Genomic DNA, 22,082 nt, shown 5'->3' on the forward strand with positions numbered 1-22,082 from the left:
TCAGAAAGTCTACAACTCTCAAAGTTTTGGCTGGAAAGTTGAAACCTAATTTGGGTCGTTTTAATGTAATATTTTGGAACCCCCCTATCATTTTTTATTACGTGGTGTAGTTATGGTTGGCGCTTAATTTTTTTTAGAACCCTCCAGATTGGCAAGAAATAACCTACTTTCGATGTTCTGAGTTGCAAAACTACTTTACTCGTATTCTTGAAGATAATTTGAAGATGCATTTGTAATTCTAGCTCTTATGAGACAATTTTAGTGCCATCTTTTAAGAGAAATTTTGTTATGTGAAAACAGGCAATCATAAAGCCACAATATGTTGATTATATTCCAAAAGTAGTTCAAGGGAATGTTGGACAGGTACTTGACCAAAAAGATGAGAGGGTTGTTAAGGCAGAGCTTTGTGTAGATCTTGAGTTGAATCAGGTTATTGATCGTAATGTTGGCGATTTGTCTGGAGGGGAGCTTCAAAGGTTTGCAATTGCTGTTGTTGCCATACAGAATGCTGAGATTTATATGTTTGATGAGCCCTCAAGTTATCTTGATGTCAAGCAAAGGCTTAAAGGAAAAGGTATTTATGTTATTTCACACCCTCTTTTAACTGAGAAAACTAACTGATGTTAGGCCCAGGGACTATCCGGGAACGAAAATTGAAAATCTGGGAACTATAGCTATAATTTTAGAAATTTAGGGACTAAAACTGAAAAAAGAAAAAACCACAAGGACTATCCGGGCATTTAACTCTAAAAGAAAAAAAATATTAGGGTTTGAATTGTCATTGTTGTATACTAGAAGGGCTAAAAAGCTCACCACCCTTTTGAAAAACCACCAAGCAAGAAGAAGAAAAGAAGAACAAAAAAAGCAAAAGGGTTTAACATCACCAGAGTTTCTTTCAAAAAACAAAAGTTTTAGAGAGAGAAAGTGCCAAAAAAAAATCTAGAGAGAGAAACATCCTTCACCGAGTTGCCGTCCAGCAACAATTAGGGCTCACAAAACCTCCATTAACAAATCTCAAATCACACACACACACACACACACACACTGACGTCAGCATTCTTCATCAAAGTCTCAGATCCTTCAATCTCAATCTCCTCCGTTCAAATCCAAACCCTAACCACCGCTTGACTTCATCCGATCAGCTGACTTCGAATCGATTCCGCTTCAATTTCCGTTGAAAATCGGTTGACATGAGGTTTTTTGGTGGTTTTTACACCTTTTAACTAATCGAACTCTAATCGAAGTAATCCGATCCGATTTTCAGGTGATTTTTGTGTGATTTTGCGGCGGTTTTGTGTTTTTTCGGTGGATGATTGATTTTCCGGCGGATGAGAGGTAACTACAACGATGAAATGGGTATCATTGCTTAAGGACTTCAAGGAGAAGGTAGGGTTAACTGCTCCTGCCGGTTCTAGTGTGTCATCTCCGTCGTCATCCGCCGCTCCGTCGCCGTTCTATAATGATGTTAGCAATGCGAGTTCTTCGTCGAACAATTACTTCTCGTCGTCTACTCCGAGGTTAGGGTTCTGTAACTTCTGTTTTATGATTTGTTTGTTGAATCTGAAGTGTTTGCAGGAAGTGTTGTTGTTGTTGTTGTTGAAATTAGGGTTTAAGAATTAAGAGATCTGGAAAGATGATGTTAGTTAAAAGTTAAAACATAATATAGTTTATAAGTGTTTATTTAAAATAATAGAACTGTAGATTTAGTTAAATTCCAACAATACCGGTATCGTGTCGATCTGACCGAACGACATTGGTTCGGTAGCGTCGTAAACATTACTGATATTCTTTTTATGGTTCTCAATCGATTTAAAACTCGTTTCATATGAATTAGTTGAACAATTGGTCATACTCTGTTGCTACAAGATTTTGATCATATATGTACATGGTTTATGTAAAGCAGAGTGGTCTTCTGTATCGATAAACGAGAAGATTTATTATTTATCACAACTTTAATAGTGATTGTGGATTGTTTATAAGAAATGAAAATTTAGTTATGTGATTTTCAAAATGTTATGTGACTTATGAGCTTTTTTATTCTTCTTTGTCTCATGAGTGGTCACTTATAATTAATGCTGCTCTTTTTTGTGACAAAACAAATTTTGTAAAGCAACTTTTGATGTATTTTTATTAATGTGCTGGGATCTTGAGATCTAACTGTTAGATTTCCGATTCGGAAAAGAATCATTATTTGTTAAGGTTTTTGTTTAGTTGAAATTTTCTAACCCTCTCTGTGTAATTGAAGAGTCGAAGTTTGACTTAAAAGACTGAGTTAATTATAGTGTTGGGATTTTAAACTCGTTTTAGCTAGAGCAAAAGATTTCGATAACTAGATCAACCATTTAAAGTAAGCAACTGATAAGGATCTTTGTGTCGACATTGAGATGCAAAATTATTAGGTTGAGCCACCATAATTATAAGCATTTGTAATTTGGTGATGGTTGTAGTAGAATTTGTTTTAAGGCGTCTTACCTGACTGGTATATATACATCATTTCGCATTTTATCCCTTGAACAATCTACAATAGTTAGTGATATTAAAAACCAAGAATCTAAAATATTGAAGTGCCCACTCTTATCCTTTTAAGTGCTAAGTATTCTATCTAAGTTTTAACAAAGAAGTAAATACGTTCTAGCATGTATCCTAATCTGTAAAGATGGCACATATTTGCAAACATAGCCAATGAGATGAGTACTGAATTCAGATGTCGATAGTAAACCGTTCAACATAATATCAGAATTTGTAAAATGTATGCGCCAAAAAAGCCCATGATTCACTTTTATCACCTGACATCTCAGAGACAAATATGAATTGGAATTGGACTTCAAGAGACATTGGGAAGAGTTTCGCTCATCATCTTCAGAGAAGGTTTGTGCACACAATTTACCATATAGTCAGTCAGTTGTAAAAAGTTGTTGACACGTGCAGATATGCTTATTAATGGTACTTTATTATGCAGGAGAAAGAAAAGGCCTTGAATATGACCGTCGACATCTTTTGTAGATTTGTAAAGCAGCATTCTAATGTAGCACAATTGATTACCATGTATGATAACGCCTTCACCTTACTATATCTATAGTATTAAAAACTTTTTATTGTATTTTTGTTTATTTACACATTTATTGTTATCCCCAAAGTCGTTTTTAACTTTACTATACAGCTCTTGTTACTTCACATTTTAGTGTTTATATAATGCAACAACTACATTATTAAGGCTTGTATTAAAATCTCATTTTAAAATATTCAATTATACTACACTATATGCTATTTGTTTGGATATTGTTTAAACTTAGTTATTTCTTCCAGTATACATTGATCTTGACAAGTATTGTTGATTTGCAGGTTAGTAGAGACACACATATTTTCTTTTGTTGTGGGTAGAGCGTTTGTTACCGATATTGAAAAGTTAAGATTAGGCAGCAAAACACGATTATTGGAGATCGAAAGTTTAATAGGCTATTTTTCAGAGATCACAGAGGTTTGCTTTCAAGTCTCTATTTATTTCTTAGATAAAGTTATCAATCTGTTTAGTCTGTAATTTTTTTCTTACCTGTATTTTTGCAGGATGGAATTCAGCCTGGTTCAAATCTTCTGCAGGCAGTGGAATACCTTGTATCTGGGGTATGTTTTTAGCTATTTATAGGGTAAATAATATATCTAACACGTATAATCCTTTATACGATTTTACGCTATGTTGTTTGCAGCCTATCGATAAACAATCTCTTCTTGATTCTGGGATCTTATGTTGTCTCATTTATATTCTGAATGCCCTTTTGGGCTCTGATGGAAAAATTACAAGGCAAAAAGTTACTTCCACTGAAGATGAGTCCGGAGTTTTGGATAATACAGGTCCAAATCGACGACTTGAGGTATTTTATGTGTTCTCCATACATTAATATACACTATATTTTCTAGGGGTGAGCACAAAACCGAAAAATCTGAAAAAAGCCGAACCGAATTATAAGGTTCGGTTTCGGTTTTTCACTTTATGAAAACCGAAAAAGTCCGAACCGAACCGAATAACCTAAAAAATCGTTTTCTAATGTTTGTTATATATTGATTTAGGAATTATTAGTTTTATTCTCGAATGTTAAGTATTTATAATAAAAACATTAACATGTTTATTTATCTTTGAAATGATTTATCCATTGCCTACAAGAAATAACAAAATTTAACATAAAAAATAAATGATTTTCAAAGTATTTTAAAAGAAAATGTCCTAATAAAAACTTTGGAGAAACATATAAATATATTAGAAGTTTGGTTTATGTGAACGATCTTAATTAAAAAGGCCAAACATAATAACTTAAATGTAAACATCTAAGAAAGATTATTAAATCTTTGATTATACCTTTTATTTTTTTGAGTCTTACTTAATTTTGTTGCAAAAAAAAAAAAAAAAAACTGAACCGAATGGTTTTCAATAACCGAAAACCGAACATTTTGGTTACGACTGAACTTTTGCCATAAAACCGAACCGAACCGAACCATGCACACCCCTAAATTATTTTATCACACAGTTGAATAAATTTGTCTTACAAATATTTTTATATTCAAAGGTAGAGGGCAGTGTTGTGCATATTATGAAGGCATTGGCGAGTCATCCTGCAGCTGCTCAGAGTTTAATCGAAGATAACTCACTTCAGTTACTCTTTGAAATGGTTGCCAACGGATCTTTAATTTTATTTTCAAGATATAAAGAAGGTCTTGTACCCTTGCACAATATTCAGCTCCATAGACATGCAATGCAGGTGATCTTCCAACTTAATTATCTGATGTAATGTAGCTAGTTATATGTCGAGACATATATAATAAGAGGAAGTATGCCTGCTATTCAGTTTATCTTTTCCATCATTGGTTGTTTTGTGATAAATTTACCATCATTAAGTTTATCTTATTTGGTTTTATTGTCCATTGTCATCTTGTTATCCAGATACTTGGTCTTCTTATGACAAATGACAACGGGAGCACCGCTAAGTACATAAGAAGGCATCAGCTGGTAATGATCATATTCCTTTGAATTAGATTTGTTAATAGATTTCAATTATCTTAAAAAACCTTTTGAGAGTGCACGTTCTTTTTTCTGTTACCCCACAGTTGACAGATTATATAATTATTAATCACATGCAGATGAAAGTACTGCTAACCGCTGTGAAGGACTTCAAACTAGAAACAGGAGACCCTGCGTATACAATGAGTATTGTGGACTTGTTGCTTGAATGCATAGAGTTATCATATAGACCTGGTCAGTTGCTGTTATGAGAATAATCAATGCTGATTTTTTTTTTTGAAAATAATAATAATAATGTTTTTATTGTGTAAAGTTTTCTCATAATCCCTACTGAAAACAATATGGTCTGTAGAGGCTGGTGACATCAGGCTCAGGGAGGACGTTCGTAATGCTCATGGGTACCAGTACCTTGTTCAGTTTGCGTTAGTTCTTTCAAAAGATCACAACTTCGAAACTAATGAGTCAGCAACGGAGGACACCTCATCACAAGGTCTCTCACTCACGTTGTCCAGATTGCTTGATGTTCTGGTAAATCTATCTCAAACCGGTCCAAGTGATATCAGGTTGACCGGGTCAAAGGGTAATCGCAAAAGTCGAACATCATCTTCTGAGCGCTTCCCGGACGACAGTTGGGAAAAAGACAGTTATAAAGTCAAAGATATTGATGCCATTCAAGTTTTACAAGACATTTTTCTAAAAGCAGACAGCAGGGATCTGCAAGCGGAAGTACTCAACAGAATGTTCAAGATTTTCTCGAGTCATTTAGAGAATTACATGCTGTGTCAGCAATTACGAACCGTGCCGTTATTGATTTTAAATATGGGCGGTTTCCCGTCTTCTTTGCAAGAAATCATCCTTAAGATTCTCGAATATGCAGTGACAGTTGTTAACTGCATACCCGAACAAGAATTACTGGCACTTTGCTGCTTGTTACAACAACAAATAACATCTGAACTGAAACACACCATCTTATCATTCTTTATAAAGTTGTTATCTTTTGATCAACAATACAAAAAGGTTTTACGGGAAGTTGGTGTGTTGGAAGTTTTGTTAGATGATCTTAAGCAGCACAAGTTTGTACTCGGTTCGGAGCAAGATAACGGTAACTATGGTGATGATTTAGAAAGGCAGTCAAACTCCAGCAGCTTTAAGAAACATCTAGACAATAAAGATGCAATTATATCATCTCCAAAGTTGTTGGATTCAAGTTCGGGAAAGTTTTCTCTTTTTGAAACCGAAAGCACGATTTCAGTTGCGTGGGATTGTTTGTTTTATTTGTTGAAGAAAGCCGAACAGAATCAAGTGACATACCGTTCTGCTAATGGTGTTAATGCTGCTCTTCCTTTTCTGGTGTCTGATATTCATCGTCCTGGCGTTCTTCGCGTGCTATCGTGTTTAATAATTGAAGATTCTGCACAGGTTAGCCAAATTTTATGTTTGATTCTTAAGCTTTTATATTTATGATAAATTTATTAAATCTTTTAAGAAAACCCTCATGTGTATGCATTGTGTTTTGGGGCAATTTCATATATACCCTCCAAACTCGCAAATATCATATATTCCCATGCAAAATTATAAATATCACATATACCCTTACAAAGTAGTTGAAATATCCTATATACCCAATTCATTAAAAACAATTTAATCAATGACACATTTACCCTTAGTTTTCTAATACTTTGAAATCTCATATATGACCTTTTACTTCAAGTATTATGTTTACTCATATTTAGCTTAAATGTTATTTATGGAGTATACTACTGTTTATGGGTAAAAGTTAGAATGGGTAAAAATAAATTTAAGCTAAAATTGTGTTATATAAAAATATAAAGTTAAAGGAAGAGCATATATGAAAACTTGAAGTTAAAAAAATAAGGGTAAAATGATCATTTATTAGGTTGTTTTTAATAAATTGGGTATATTGGATATTTTAACTACTTTATAAGGGCATATATGACATCTTTAGCTTTGGTAGGGTATATAAGAAATTTTTAAAGTTTGTAAGGGTATATATGAAATTAATCCTTGTGTTTTTATCATTGAAATTCAAGTACCCAAAGTGACCGATAATTTTAAATTTCATCAAGGTTCATTCCGAGGAACTGAGCACACTGGTTGAAATTTCAAAGAGTGGAATGGTTACAAGTGCTTTAGGATCTCAATACGACCTGCAAATCAATGCAAAATGCGACGTTTTCGGAGCAATATGGCGTGTTCTAGGAGCTAATACTTCCGCTCAAAGAGTATTTGGTGAAGCCACAGGGTTCTCTCTTCTCTTAACAACTCTTCATAGTTTCCAGAACGATAAAGCACAGATTGAACCATCCTTTTTACCTGTTTGCATGAAAGTTTTCACATACTTACTGCGTGTAACAACAGCTGGAGTGTGCAATAATGCTGTCAATAGGGAAAAGTTAAACACAATTCTATCTTCACACACTTTTTATGATCTTTTGTCAGAGTCTGGTTTAATTTGTGTGGAGTGTGAACGGCAGTTAATGCAGTTGCTCCTTGAACTTGCGCTAGAGATAGTGATTCCACCTTTTTCGACCCCTGAAACAAATGATGTTGGAAACTCGTCCGCTAGCTTTCCAATAGTTACGCAATCGGGCCCTTTTGTTCCTGATAAGGAGAGAATATATAATGCTGGTGCACTTAGGGTTTTGATTCGTTCGTTGTTACTCTTCACTCCCAAACTGCAGCTCGAGTTGCTGAAATTGATTGAAGAACTTGCTTGTGCTGGCCCGTTTAATCAGGAAAACCTAACATCTACCGGTAACTTTCTTTACGTGTGGCATGTACTCTTAAAAGTAGATGTGGGCCATGTGGCAAAGCAGGTGGGGCGGGCGGGTCTTGTAATGGGTCACAATGGGTTTGGTTCAATACATACGAGTTTCTTGTAGCTTGGAATGTGTCAGTTGACCTGCAACACCTTTTGTCTATAATAAGAGTAAAATGCCATTTTCGTCCCTGAGGTTTGGCCAGTTTGTGACTTTCGTTTAAAGGTTTGTTTTTCCGCTTCTAGATCTAAAAAGTTTGAAATCTTGCCATTTTCATCTGGCTCGTTAACTCAATCCATTTTTCTCCGTTAAGTCAGGGGTATTTCCGTTATTTTTGCCAACTCAAAAGACAATTCGGTCTTTTTCACTCTATGTAAAAAGACTGAATACCCTGACTTAATGGAGAAAAATGGGTGGAGTTAACGAGCCAGATGAAAATGGCAAGATGTCAAACCTTTTGTATCCAGATACGGAAAAACAAACCTTTGGATGAAAGTCGCCAGACTGGCCAAACCTCAGGGACGAAAATGACATTTTTGTTATACGTTATTAATGTGTAAAATATGATTACACGAAATATTATTTATTGTTTACCTGTTTGAGTGATGATCTAATGCTTTTAATTGAAAGCTTTAGGAGGTACACTTTGGATGTAATTTATTTATTGTTTTACCTGTTTGACCCGTTGGGCGTAGAACATAACCCGAATTGATCTATTTGTAAGTCAATGGGTTGAATCTAACACCTCTACTTAGAAACAACTCTTATCCTATTTTTGCCATGTGTTTATTTGTTCAGGTTGTGTGGAACTTCTTCTGGAGACAATATCTCCGTTCCTTTCGGGCTCATCCTCTCTCCTATCCCATGCTTTAAAGATTGTTGAAGTACTTGGGGCTTACAGGTTAAAACATTTTCATGTTACAAAATTATAATCAATTGTTCATCTTCCCATGAAATAGTATTCTTCATCTCGATGTATGTTTTGTGGTTTCAGGTTATCAGCAGCAGAACTTAGAATGATTATAAGATGTCTTCTGCAAGTAAGACAGAGGAACCCTGGTCATATTCTTGTTAATATGATAGAAAAGATAGTTATTATGCAAGATACGGCTTTAGAAAAAGTTCCACTGGCACCATTTATAGAAATGGATATGAGAAAAATTGGTTATGCATCGATACACGTGTCATTGGGAGAGAGATCATGGCCTCCTGCTGCAGGCTATTCATTCGTTTGCTGGTTTCAATATCGAAATTTCTTGAAACCAACCGTAAAAGACACAGAATCTTCCAAATCCATATTTTCCAGAAGAAATAAAACCACCACAGGCCCGCAAGTTTTGCGGATTTTCTCGGTTGGTTCTGCAGATGGCGGTGACACATTTTACGCAGAACTTCGTCTACAAGATGACGGAACTTTGACCCTTGCAACCAGCAATTCGTCATCTTTGACTTTTTCAGGGTTAGACTTGAATGAAGACCAATGGCATCACCTTGCGGTGGTTCATAGCAAACCGAATGCTTTGGCGGGATTATTCCAAGCTAGTGTCGCATACGTATATCTTAACGGGAAGCTTAGACACACTGGGCGGCTAGGATATTCCCCTTCGCCAGCTGGCAAGTCTCTTCAAGTAACCATCGGTACACCAATAACTTACGCACGGGTCAGTGACATGTCGTGGACACTACGGTCTTGCTATCTGTTCGAAGAAGTGTTGACACCGGGTTCCATTTTTTTCATGTATATTTTGGGCCGAGGGTATAGGGGTCTTTTCCAAGACATGAATCTATTGCAGTTTGTTCCAAATCAGGCTTGTCGTGGCGGAAGTATGGCCATTTTAGATTCATTGGAAACAGATTTGTTGTTGACTTCTAATAGTCAAAGGGGCGAGAGTGGTTTTAAGCAAGGAAACCCCAGGAATGATCGTAGCGGAATGGTTTGGGATTTTGAAAGATTAGGGAATCTTTCGTTACAACTGTTGGGAAGGAAGCTTATATTTGCATTTGACGGAACATCTACAGAAGCCTTTCCAGCTTCTGGAACTTTGTCGATGCTCAATTTGGTCGATCCGCTGTCAGCTGCTGCTTCCCCCATTGGAGGTCTGTTATGAATTATATATATGTTACACTTATAGAGTAAAATACCATTATGTCCGTGAGGTTTGGCCAGTTTTGCGATTTTTGTCCAAAGGTTGGTTTTTTCGCGTCTGGATCCAAAGGGTTTGAAATCTTGCAGATGAATCCATTTTTCTCCGTTAAGTCAGGGGTATTTTCGTCATTTTTGTTAACTTTTAGGACAATTTGGTTTTTTCACACATCTCCAGTGAGTTCACATAAAGTGAAAAAGACCGAATTGCCCCTTAAGTTAATAAAAAAGACGGAAATATCACTGACTTGAGGTACAAAATGGATGCAGTTAACGAGCCAGATGAAATCACAAGATTTCAAACCTTTTGGATCCATATGTGGAAAAACAATCTTTTGGACAAAAGTCGCAAAACTGGCCAAACCTCAGGGCCGAAAATGGCATTTTACTCTACAATTATATAAACAACCTGCATGTTCCTTATAGTGAATTCTGCTGCTGTTTTATCATTTCTAAAGTTTTCTAATAGTCTCTCTTTCTCAGGTATACCACGCTTTGGACGTCTTCATGGTGATGTGTATGTATGTAAGCATTGTACAATCGGTGAAACCGTGCGTCCTATTGGTGGAATAGCTGTTGTCTTAGCCCTAATTGAAGTAGCGGAAACCCGTGAAATGCTGCACATGGCATTAACACTGCTTGCATGTGCACTTAATCAAAATCCACAAAATATTAGGGACATGCAAGCATTCAGAGGCTATCACCTGCTAGCTCTCTTTCTTCATTCACGCATGTCGATGTTTGACATGCGTTCACTCGAGATATTTTTTCAAATTGCTGCTTGCGAGGCTTCTTTTCCCGAACCCAAAAAGTTAGAAGAAATTCAGAACAATATCTCGCCTTCTGTGACTGTTAACGAAACGACTTTTGACGAGCTTAATTTAACCAAATCCCGTGATGAGCTTTCTTCTGATGGTTCGCGTGATGACATGGATGATTTCTCTATGCAAAAAGACACTTTTAGCCATATGTCTGAACTCGATAATGACATACCTCCTGAAACATCGAACTGCATCGTTCTTTCAAATGCTGATATGGTTGAGCATGTGCTATTAGACTGGACCGTTTGGGTAACAGCTGAAATTCCGATACAAATTACTCTTCTCGGGTTTCTTGAAAATCTTGTTTCGATGCATTGGTACCGTAATCATAATCTCACAATTTTGAGAAGAATTAACCTCGTACAACATCTGCTTGTAACACTCCAAAGAGGTGACGTTGAGGTACCCGTACTAGAAAAATTAGTTGTTCTTTTAGGAGTTATCTTGGAGGATGGCTTCGTCATTTCCGAACTCGAACACGTTGTTCGGTTTGTGATTATGACTTTTGACCCCCCGGAACCCACCTCACGGGTTCAAATAACGAGAGAGCAAATGGGGAAGCATATTATTGTTAGAAATATGCTGCTTGAGATGCTAATTGATCTTTTAGTCACAATCACATCAGAAGAGCTTCTTGAACAATGGCATAAGATTGTTTCATCAAAGCTAATTACTTATTTTCTTGATGAAGGTGTTCATCCCACAAGTATGCGATGGATCATGACTCTTCTTGGTGTTTGTCTTCAATCATCTCCTACATTCGCTCTGAAATTTAGAACAAGTGGCGGGTATCAAGGGTTAATGAGGGTGCTCCCGAGTTTCTACGATTCCCCTGATATTTATTACGTTCTGTTTTGTTTAATATTCGGGAAGCCGGTGTATCCACGATTACCCGAAGTTCGAATGCTGGATTTTCACGCCCTTATGCCGAATGATGGAAATAACGTTGAATTCAAGTTCTTAGAGCTTTTGGACTCTGTAATTGCGATGGCGAAATCGACATTTGATCGGTTGGCTATTCAGACTCAAGTTGGTGGCGGGCTTGTGTCGGAGCTTGTGGACGGAGATACGGAAATGAGTGTGGACCTTCAGGGTGAGGCTTTGATGCACAAAACTTATGCTGCACGTCTTATGGGTGGTGAGGCCTCGGCTCCTGCGGCTACAGCTTCGGTTCTTAGGTTCATGGTTGACCTAGCCAAAATGTGTCCTCCTTTTTCTGCTGCTTGCAGACGAGCTGAGTTTATTGAAAGTTGTGTGGATCTTTATTTCTCCTGTGTCAGGTCTTACTTTCTCTTTCTTAATTTTTTTTTAATTTGGTAAGGCTACAGATGGCAAAATGCATGGGTTGGGCTCGTTAGGTAATTGGTCATTATGGGTTATACTTCAAATAAGTTATCTGTTGGTGCAAATCAAAATAAATCGGTTTGGGTTGACCCACCAACATTTTCCAGCTATGCCGTTAATGCGTAAAAAATCGAATATCGGTCAGGACCGATATTCTTGGTTTTAAAAAAGCACGCCTTAAGTGCAAAGCGACCCTAGGCGTAAAGAGCTGCGCCTTTTGTGACATAAGGTGAGCTCTGTACAAAAAGCGCAAAAAAGCGAGCTTTTTTGGAAAAAAGTCCCACTGAGGCACACACTTTCTGTACAGGTGTTTTAGTGCGTTAAAGTGTCGTACGTGTAGCTAAAAGGGTTGTACATTTGCGCGATTTCTACATTAAATCATATATTAAACTTATTTTTAACTATATTTTGGGTAAGGGATGCTAAAACCTATAGGATATATAAAAAAATTATATAAGCACCTTGCGCCTCGCGTACGAAAAGCCCTCCGCTTTTGCGCTTTGCGCTTTGATTTTAGACCCAAGCCGATATTTGAGATATCGGTTATTGCGGTGGGATATCGGTGGAACATTGGTAATTTTAATATCATGCTGAATTTATATTATATATATATAGCAATTTAACACTAACAATTTAGTATACTCTCCTTCCATTAACAAATTAACCTTTCGCAACTTGCAATACACTACCAATTGTAGCAAGTAGGAACTCATTAAGACTTAAAACACTTACAATTAAGACTTTAAACACTAATAGCAGCAGTATGAAGAAAGACGAATGGTAGAACCAAGAAGAAAGGCACTGACATTGGGAAAATCGCTGATATATCGGCCAAATATCGGTCCCATATCCGTCAATATCGCCGATAATATTGGTACCGATATTGTGAACGATATTTTGCACCAATATCTCACCAGGGGACCGATAACGGTGATATATCAACGATATTAACTGCATAGTTTTCTGGTCAACTTTTTAGAAATTTGATTTCAGAAACTGTAATTTGTTTAAACGCTTATATGATCTTATTGATTAAAATAATTTAGGAGGCCACAAATTTCTATGGGTCGGGCTAGGTGACTCCATACCACATTTCTCTCCGCTTATTTTAAAAAGTTACAACCAATAATTAATGTGTTAAATATTATTACAAACAATTTTATTAATTATTAAATTTTAATCTTTGAATAAAAGATTCAGGGGGTTGTATGCGATAAGAACACCCTTTAGCAAATTTCAATCCATTCGATCCACCCCCTTTAATCTGTTTATCATTCAACCAACTTGAGATTAAAATTTAACCATATTGGGCAACTTTCAACCCTCATGACTCGTTTTCTTTTCACTTTTAATTTTAACGTTTTAAACCGTTAAGGTAAGCTGTTCTGTTAGAGCTTGCTAATGTTATTTAAGCTTGTTAATCCTTTGTTTGTAGGTCTGCTCATGCTGTGATGATTGCAAAAGAGCTGTCAGTTAAAACAGAAGACAAAAACATAAACGATGGCGATGATACAAGCAGTTCTCAGAACACGTTTTCCAGCTTGCCACATGAGCAAGAAGAGTCTGTTAAAACCTCCATAAGTCTCACAAGCTTCCCTCCGGTACAAGGAAGTGCAAGTTCGGAAGACATCCCCATTGCAACTGACAACATAGATGGAAACAAAACCGAGATTACGCTGGATTCACAAAAGTTAACTGAAGAAGTTGACCAGCTATCCGACAACAAGCATTTCAATTTCCACGACCTCAAAATTTCTCCGGTTAATGTTCACCCAACGGGTTCACCGGGTTCTCCATCTTTAAGTATATACGATTCACCGATTTTATCCGAGAGGTCGAATTCAAATTCTCGGTTTCAGTCGGTACCCTCTCCATCTCCATCACAGATTCTTGGTTTTCCATCTTGGCTTGGATCGGCTGCATCTCCGTCCATGGAATCTTCTGTATCTTTATCTTTTACCGAGTTCGAGTCAACTCCTGATCTGAACCTGAACCCCAACCCCTCATCCCAAATACCGACAAATTCGTTTTCTGCGGTTAATCCAAAACTGCTTCTTGATGTGGATGAATCTGGTTATGGTGGTGGTCCGTGTTTTGTGGCGGCAAATGCCATCCTTGACTTCATGGTGGAAGTTCTTGCTGATTTTGTAACTGAGCATATAAAAGCAACACCCGTTATCGAAACCATTTTGGAAACCGTGCCTTTGTATGTGGACTCCGAATCTGTATTGGTTTTCCAAGGTTTGTGTCTTACCAGACTCATGAACTTTCTAGAAAGACGGCTCCAGCGTGACGACGAAGAAGACGAGAAGAAACTAGATAAAAACCGATGGTCCTTGAATTTAGATGCATTGTGTTATTTGATAGTGGACCGTGTATATATGGGTGCGTTCCCGCAACCGGCTGCTGTACTGAAAACACTTGAGTTTCTGCTGTCTATGTTGCAGCTGGCGAATAAAGACGGTAGAGTCGAACAAGCACCGCCAACTGGCAAAGGGATTTTGTCAATTGGTAGAGGAACAAAACAGATCGATTCTTACGTCATCTCGGTTTTCAAAAACATGAATCGTGTTACAATGTACTGTTTTCTTCCTACGTTTTTGATATCAATCGGTGAAGACGAATTTCTTTCGCGATTAGGGCTACAAATCGAGCCAAGGAAGAAGTTATTCACCAACAGTTCACAAGAGGATGGGGTGATTGACGTATGCACGGTTTTACAGTTATTGGTGGCTCATAGCCGATTGATATTTTGCCCGAGTAATCCTGATACTGAATTGACTTGCTGTCTTTGTATAAACATGATCTCGCTTTTACATGATCAGAGACCGAACGCACGGAACTTAGCCGTGGACATCCTCAAACATCTTCTGGTGCACCGGCGTGCTGCACTTGAGGACCTGCTTGTTTCGAAACCGAACCAAGGTCCGGTTTTGGACGTTTTACATGGTGGGTTTGACCTTCTTCTTACCGGACGTTTGACCACCTTTTTTGATTGGCTTAAGGTGTCTGAGCTAATCGTTAATAGAACTTTGGAACAATGTGCTGCCATTATGTGGGTCCAGTATGTTGCGGGGTCCGTTAAGTTCCCGGGAGTTCGAATTAAAGGTATGGACAGTCGTCGTAAGAGAGAAATCGGTAGAAAAGCTCGGGATTCGATGAAATTGGATCAAAGACATTGGGAACAGGTTAACGAAAGGAGAATTGCGTTGGAATTGGTTCGTGATGCAATGTCAACCGAATTAAGAGTCGTTCGTCAGGATAAATACGGGTGGGTTCTTCATGCTGAGAGTGAATGGCAAACACATGTTCAACAACTTATACATGAGCAAGGTATATTCTCATTGCCCAGATCATCGGGTTCAACTGACGAGCCCGAATGGCAACTTTGTCCGATTGAAGGCCCGTTTAGAATGCGTAAGAAGTTGGAGCGTTGCAAACTGAAAGTCGACACGGTGCAACACATTTTAAGCGGAAAATTTGAATCCGAAAAGGAGAAAACCGAAAACGGTGATAGCAGTTCCGATTCAAATTCCGATTCTGGTCCCAGTCCCGATCGTTTCGTTAAGCTTTTGTTGAATGACGACGCGAAGCAGGAATCTTTCGATGATGAAATGTATGATGGATCGATATTTAAGGATGCGGACGGTGTGAAAGTTGGATGGAATAACAACATTGATAGGGATATCGATAGCAGCATTAATGACGAAAGCCTTCATTCGGCTGCTGAATTCAGTATGAAGTCCAGCTCAGCAACCGCACCGTTGTCAGAAAGCGTTCAACAAAGTTCAGTTTTAAGTTCTCCAAAGAAGTCATCTTCAACAAGATTAGATGAAATCCGCGCAACCGAGGATAATAAACTTGATAAGGAATTAAGTAACAACGGCGAATATCTAATCCGCCCTTATCTGTTACCTGCCGAAAAAATAAAGTTCAAATACAATTGCGAGCGAGTTGTGGGTCTTGATAAGCACGACGGGATATTTCTTATCGGTGAACTTTGTTTATACGTGATTGAGAATTTCTACATTGACGAATCGGATTGCATCTGTGAGAAAGAATGTGAAGATGAACTGTCAGTTATTGATCAAGCTCTAGGTGTAACAAAAGATTTCTCTATGAGTTCGGACTCCCAATCGAAGATGACATCATCATGGGGTATGACGGTGAAACCGCATAGTGGAGGGCGGGCTTGGGCCTACAACGGTGGCGCATGGGGGAAGGAGAAAGTGACTAACAGTGGTAACATACCTCATTTATGGCGAATGTGGAAGCTTAGTAGTGTTCATGAAATTTTGAAACGGGATTACCAGTTACGTCCTGTTGCTGTTGAGATATTTAGTATGGATGGATGCAATGATCTTCTTGTTTTCCATAAAAAAGAGCGCGAGGAAGTTTTTAAGAACTTGGTGGCCATGAATCTTCCTAGAAATAGCATGTATGTCGTCTTATCTCTTGTAGAATTAGTTTATATCTTCTTATAGAGGTGGCAAAATGGGCGGGTTTGTAACATGTCAGCTTGTAAAACTTCAGGCTTGTCAAAATGGGCCAGGTCAATCTTTCAACCATAGTTGTCAATAGCGGCTATAGCGACTGCTATAGCGCGCCATGTAGCGAGGCGACCAAGTGTCGCTATTTGGGTCATAGCGACCAATAGCGTGAATAGCGCCAATTAGTTTTTTTTTTTTTTTATGTAAATAGCAGTGAGATATAGCTATAAAATAGCTGGATTTATAGGTTTTTGTTAAATATACATGTAAAATAGCATATATACCAAGGTATTTTGATATAATATACATATAAAAATTTTCAAAATTCTTTTTCTAGTGTATCGCTATTTATAAAATAGGGGTCGCTATTTGTTGCTATTCGCTATGTAGCATATAGGTCCCTTGTCGCTATTAACAACTATGCTTTCAGCATGTCAGTAGGGCTGCAAACTTACCGAACATGTTCATTTGTTAAAAAATACAAGTGTTCAGTGTTCACAAACTGTTCATGAACACTTACCAAACGAGATTTTATGTTCGTGTTCGTTTGTTAAGGAAATGAACTTGTTCATGCCCGTTTGTGTTTGCCGTTTGTGTTTGTTTGTTAACTTTAGGCAACAAACAAAAACGAACGTTGATGAACCCGAATGAGTACAAACTGATGTTCATGAACACAAATGGAAACAAACGAACACAAACAAGCGTTCATGAACAGAATATATAATACACTGACACTTATCAAATATTTTAGTTGTCGAATTTTGAAGTATTTAAATAAATATAGAAACTAAAAACACTAATGAACTATCGCACACAAGCGAACGCGTTACCCTGAACAAACATAAATGAACGAATGCGGTCTTTGTTCATGTTCGTTCATTTAACTAAACGAATGAAATTTCTTGTTTGTGTTTGCCGAATGTTCGGTTCGTTTGCAGCCCTAAACATGTGTTTTGTTACTTCTTAGAACTTTCATTAATATATCAACTATTATCAGATTAACTGTCCATTTTCATTAATAGATCTTATTGATTTTCCCTTAAAACAGGTTGGACACAACGATTTCCGGATCAGTGAAACAAGAAAGCGCGTTTAAGATTATGGCAAAGTCCTTCTCCAAGAGATGGCAAAATGGTGAAATTAGTAATTTCCAGTACTTGATGCATCTCAACACACTTGCGGGTCGTGGGTACAGTGATCTAACACAGTATCCCGTCTTCCCCTGGGTTTTGGCGGATTACGAAAGTGAAAATCTTGACTTAACTGATGAAAATTCTTTCCGGAAACTTGACAAACCCATGGGCTGTCAAACAGAGGAGGGTGAAGATGAGTTTAAGAAAAGGTTGGATTTGATTTATCTAGAGCCAGTTACTTATAAACGGGTCGGGCTATTTTTTATTCTAACGGGTCAAACGGGTAATATAAAAATATAGCTTACAAGTAGGGTTGCAAACGATCTGAACGTTCGGCGGGAAGTTCGTTTGTTTATTTAATGAACGCACACGAACAAGAAATTTCGTTCGTTTAGCTAAATGAATGAACATGAACAGAGGTCGCTTTGGTTCGTTTATGTTCGTGAATGTTCGGTTGTGTTTGATGGTTCGTTAGTGTTTTTAGATTTTAGTTTTAATATTTTATTTAAATACTTTAAAATTCGGACAGATAAAATTATTTAATAAGTATCAATGTATTATATATTATGTTCTGAACGCTTGTTTGTGTACGTTTGTTTCCAGTTCTGTTCATTAACATTAGTTTGTGTTCATGAACGTCCGTTGCCTAAAATTAACAAACGAACATGAACATAAATCTCGTTCGGTAAGTGTTCATGAACAATTCGTGAACACATATTTCCTTAACAAACGAACACGAATAAGGTCTTGTTCGTGTTCGTTCGGTTCGTTTGTGACCATACTTAAAAGGATATAAAAGTATAAAAAACCTCATAAATCACTTTACTACTCAGAAACTTATTACTGGGAAATCAGGTTTAATGTTTTTTTTCCTTTCGCCTTTTGGCAGGTATGAAAGCTGGGATGATCCTGAGATACCGAAATTTCATTACGGTTCTCACTATTCTAGTGCCGGGATTGTCCTTTTCTATCTCTTAAGGTTGCCACCATTTAGTACGGAGAATCAAAAGCTGCAGGGTGGTCAGTTTGACCATGCTGACCGCCTTTTCAATAGTGTACGTGACACATGGTCAAGTGCTGCTGGAAGAGGCAACACGTCAGACGTAAAAGAACTGATTCCAGAATTCTTTTATATGCCAGAATTCTTGGAAAACAGATTCGATCTTGACCTTGGAGAGAAACAATCAGGAGAAAAGGTCTGTTTATGGTTTTTTTTATCTCGATTTCTTTTTCTGTTCATTACCTTCCTGATAAAATTGTTTAGTAAGAGTAAAATGCGATTTTCGTCCCTAAGGTTTGGCCGGTTTTGTGATTTTCGTCCAAAGGTTTGTTTTTTCCTCATCTGGATCCAAATGGTTTGATATCTTGCCATTTTCATTCGGCTTGTTAACTCCATCCATTTTCTCCGTTAAGTCAGGGTATTTTCGTCTTTTTTGTTAACTTAAAGTGCAATTCGGTCTTTTGAATACTTGTACATTATGCTAAATGCTTGTACATAAAGTGAAAAAGACCGAATTGCCCTTTAAATTAACAAAAAAGACAGAAATACCCCTGACTTAACGGAGAAAAATGGATGAAGTTAACAAGCCGGATGAATATGGCAAGATTTCAAACCTTTTGGATCCAGATGCAGAAAAACAAACCTTTGGATGAAAATCGCAAAACTGGCCAAACCTCAGAGACGAAAATAGCATTTTGCTCATTTAATAATTTCCAATTGTTGGAGAGTAGTGACTAGTGGTCGCAAATTGGCTTGTTGGGTAATGGATCAAAATGGGTTTTTGGATCAAATTAGTGTTTTTAAACTGTTCATAGTGACCCGGGACGGGCTGAGCAGACTATATATTAGAAGAGTTTGAGGAACTGATACGTTGGAGATAAATATAACTCAAATTGACCCGTTTCATGACTGGATGGTTACTTTCCAGGTTGGAGATGTTGGACTACCTCCTTGGGCCAAAGGTAGTGCAAGAGAGTTCATCAGAAAACATAGAGAAGCTCTCGAATCTGATTACGTTTCGGAGAATTTGCATCACTGGATAGACCTCATTTTTGGTTATAAACAACGCGGGAAGGTGCGTATTAAAGTTTTTCTAACAAATTACAGTTATCGGTTTAAACACAGTTCAAACACATTCAAAGTTCAAACACTCACTTAAGTTTCTGTTTTGACAGGCGGCAGAGGAAGCTACAAACGTTTTTTACCATTACACATACGAGGGAAATGTGGACATCGATGCAGTTACAGATCCCGCATTAAAGGCTTCCATTTTAGCTCAAATTAATCACTTTGGTCAAACACCTAAGCAGCTATTTCAACGGGCCCACCCGAAGAGGAAGAAAGATAAAAAACCGCTAATAAATCCACTCAAATACTCTAGTTTTCTTGTCCCACACGAGATTCGTAAAAGTGCATCTCCCATAGCACAAATCGCTACGTTAAATGACAAAATTCTCATCGTGGGACCCAACAATCTTTTAAAACCCCGAACCTACGCCACTTACGTTGCGTGGGGATTCCCTGACCGCAGTTTGCGATACATGAGCTACGATCAAGATAAGCTCCTTTCGACCCACGAAAATCTTCATGGTGGGAACCAGATCCAGTGTGCGAGTGCTAGCCATGACGGTCATGTGTTAGTCACGGGTGCAGACGATGGTTTGGTCTGTGTTTGGCGGGTTGGTAGCTCCAGTGGGTCCCGTGCACCGCGAACCTTACAATTGGAAAAAGCTCTTTCGGCTCACTCGGGTACAATCACGTGTCTTCATATTTGTCAGCCGTACATGGTCATTATAAGCGGTTCAGATGACTGCACCGTGGTCTTATGGGATCTTAGCTCATTGGGTTTCATCAGACAGCTTCCCGTGTTCCCGTCTCCGGTTTCAGCTATTTATATGAACGAATTAACGGGTGAAATCGTGACAGCTGCTGGGATTATGCTAGCGGTTTGGAGCATAAACGGTGACTGTTTATCGGTTGTCAACACTTCACAACTTCCGTCCGATTTCATCGTGTCGGTTACCACTTGTACCTTTTCTGATTGGTTGGAAACCAACTGGTATGTCTCCGGTCATCAGAGCGGTGCGGTTAAGGTTTGGCAAATGGTTCATAACTCTAGCGAAAGTGTCCAAACCCCAACCCAAGCCCAAACCCAGACGTTTGGGTTAGGGTTAGGTGGTCAGGTGGCCGAGTACACATTGGTTCTACGAAAGGTGCTCAGGGGTCATAAACACCCGGTCACCTCACTTCATCTCACAAGTGACTTGAAACAGCTTTTGAGCGGCGATTCAGACGGTCATTTGATTTCATGGACGTTACCAGACGAAACCTTGAGGAATTCTATTAAACGGGGGTGAGTTAGGTTTGCTTGTCTGTACCCTAATGGGTTATGTGTCCATTCTTGTAACACGAAACGGGCTGGCCCGGGAAGAACAAGATGTGTAGACTGATGGAGAGAATTTGTGGCAGACGGGCTTCATGCGGACATGGGTCGAGGACTCGAGGGTATTTGTTTTTGTTTTTATGAACTAGTGTACATAGAAGGGGTTAATTAAAATGTTTAGATTGGATTTTGTATAGTTGTGTAAGGGAAGGGGGGATGAGTTGGGACTTTAATTACTACTACCCCTTATTTTGGCCTGGGGAATATAGCTGTGTTGTGTTGTGCTTTTGTTTTCATTTATTTGTAAGGATATAAACATACATATATGATTTCAAATCCATCCATAGTCCAAATTTCATGAGTTAGCTTTAATGGCCATGGTTTTTATTGCAATTGATGTTTAATAAGTTGCTATGATAAAATGAAAAAAAAACATATGTTTTGCGTTTGATACTCCAGTGATCCAAATTTGCTGTTCAAAAAAATATATGTATATGCATGGTTATCACATTGTTTTTTTATCATGTTATAGGGCTATGTTTAGTATATAATCCTAATCACAATCAATACAACAATTTACAATTTCATAGACGTAAAGGTGTTTTGGTTTGGTGTCAGAGCCAACCACCACCTAGCCGTCGCGTATTGTTTTCTTCTCTACTATGGGACTCTCTTGCTCGAGCTTATGCTCCACATAGTGTCTAAGGAATACATGCTTAAGACACAACTTCTTAAGCTGCAAATGAAAGGAAATGAAACACTATTGGCTTATCTCAGTCGTGCACAAGAAAGAATATTATGTTTGATTTAATACGTGGGTAAATAAATAGGGTTTAAATGGGCTAAATTGCTTTAAAAGGTTAATGGATTTAGCTGCACGTTTTGGGTTTAAAATTTTAAAAAGGTGACTTGGTTTTAAACATGTTATTAGGTTTAGATTTCTAATAGTTATTGTTTTAAAACTAATTTTATATATG

At 37.8% G+C, this 22,082-nt stretch overlaps 1 protein-coding gene across 2 annotated transcripts; it reads left to right on the forward strand.

Moving 5' to 3' along the window:
- Positions 1-917: 917 nt before the first annotated feature.
- LOC110864239 (protein SPIRRIG) lies at positions 918-21,477 on the forward strand. 2 transcript variants are annotated; one of them, XM_035978216.1, is made up of 20 exons: positions 918-1,195; positions 1,265-1,517; positions 2,799-2,868; positions 2,960-3,045; positions 3,343-3,478; positions 3,565-3,621; positions 3,705-3,869; positions 4,560-4,751; positions 4,934-4,999; positions 5,131-5,245; positions 5,364-6,430; positions 7,099-7,786; positions 8,590-8,692; positions 8,786-9,888; positions 10,418-12,035; positions 13,535-16,537; positions 17,638-17,931; positions 18,612-18,918; positions 19,651-19,797; positions 19,898-21,477. In XM_035978216.1, the coding sequence occupies exons 2-20, from the start codon at positions 1,348-1,350 to the stop codon at positions 21,077-21,079; spliced, it is 10,569 nt and encodes a 3,522-aa protein (XP_035834109.1). In that variant the 5' UTR covers positions 918-1,195; positions 1,265-1,347; the 3' UTR covers positions 21,080-21,477. The 2 variants fall into 2 exon arrangements, with proteins under 2 accessions (XP_035834109.1, XP_021968961.1); XM_022113269.2 differs by having other exon boundaries at positions 918-1,184.
- The last annotated feature ends 605 nt before the right edge of the window (positions 21,478-22,082 follow it).

Source organism: Helianthus annuus, chromosome 1 (genome assembly GCF_002127325.2).
Source record: "Helianthus annuus cultivar XRQ/B chromosome 1, HanXRQr2.0-SUNRISE, whole genome shotgun sequence".
Lineage (NCBI taxonomy): Eukaryota > Viridiplantae > Streptophyta > Magnoliopsida > Asterales > Asteraceae > Helianthus > Helianthus annuus.

Bases quoted from the DNA above. Each gene is read 5' to 3' on its own strand.
- LOC110864239 (XM_035978216.1), top strand. From the start codon at position 1,348: ATGAAATGGGTATCATTGCTTAAGGACTTCAAGGAGAAGGTAGGGTTA. The intron at 5,246-5,363 runs GTCAGTTGCTGT...TATGGTCTGTAG, and splicing joins AGAGTTATCATATAGACCTG to AGGCTGGTGACATCAGGCTC. The intron at 18,919-19,650 runs GTCTGTTTATGG...GTTACTTTCCAG, and splicing joins AGAAACAATCAGGAGAAAAG to GTTGGAGATGTTGGACTACC.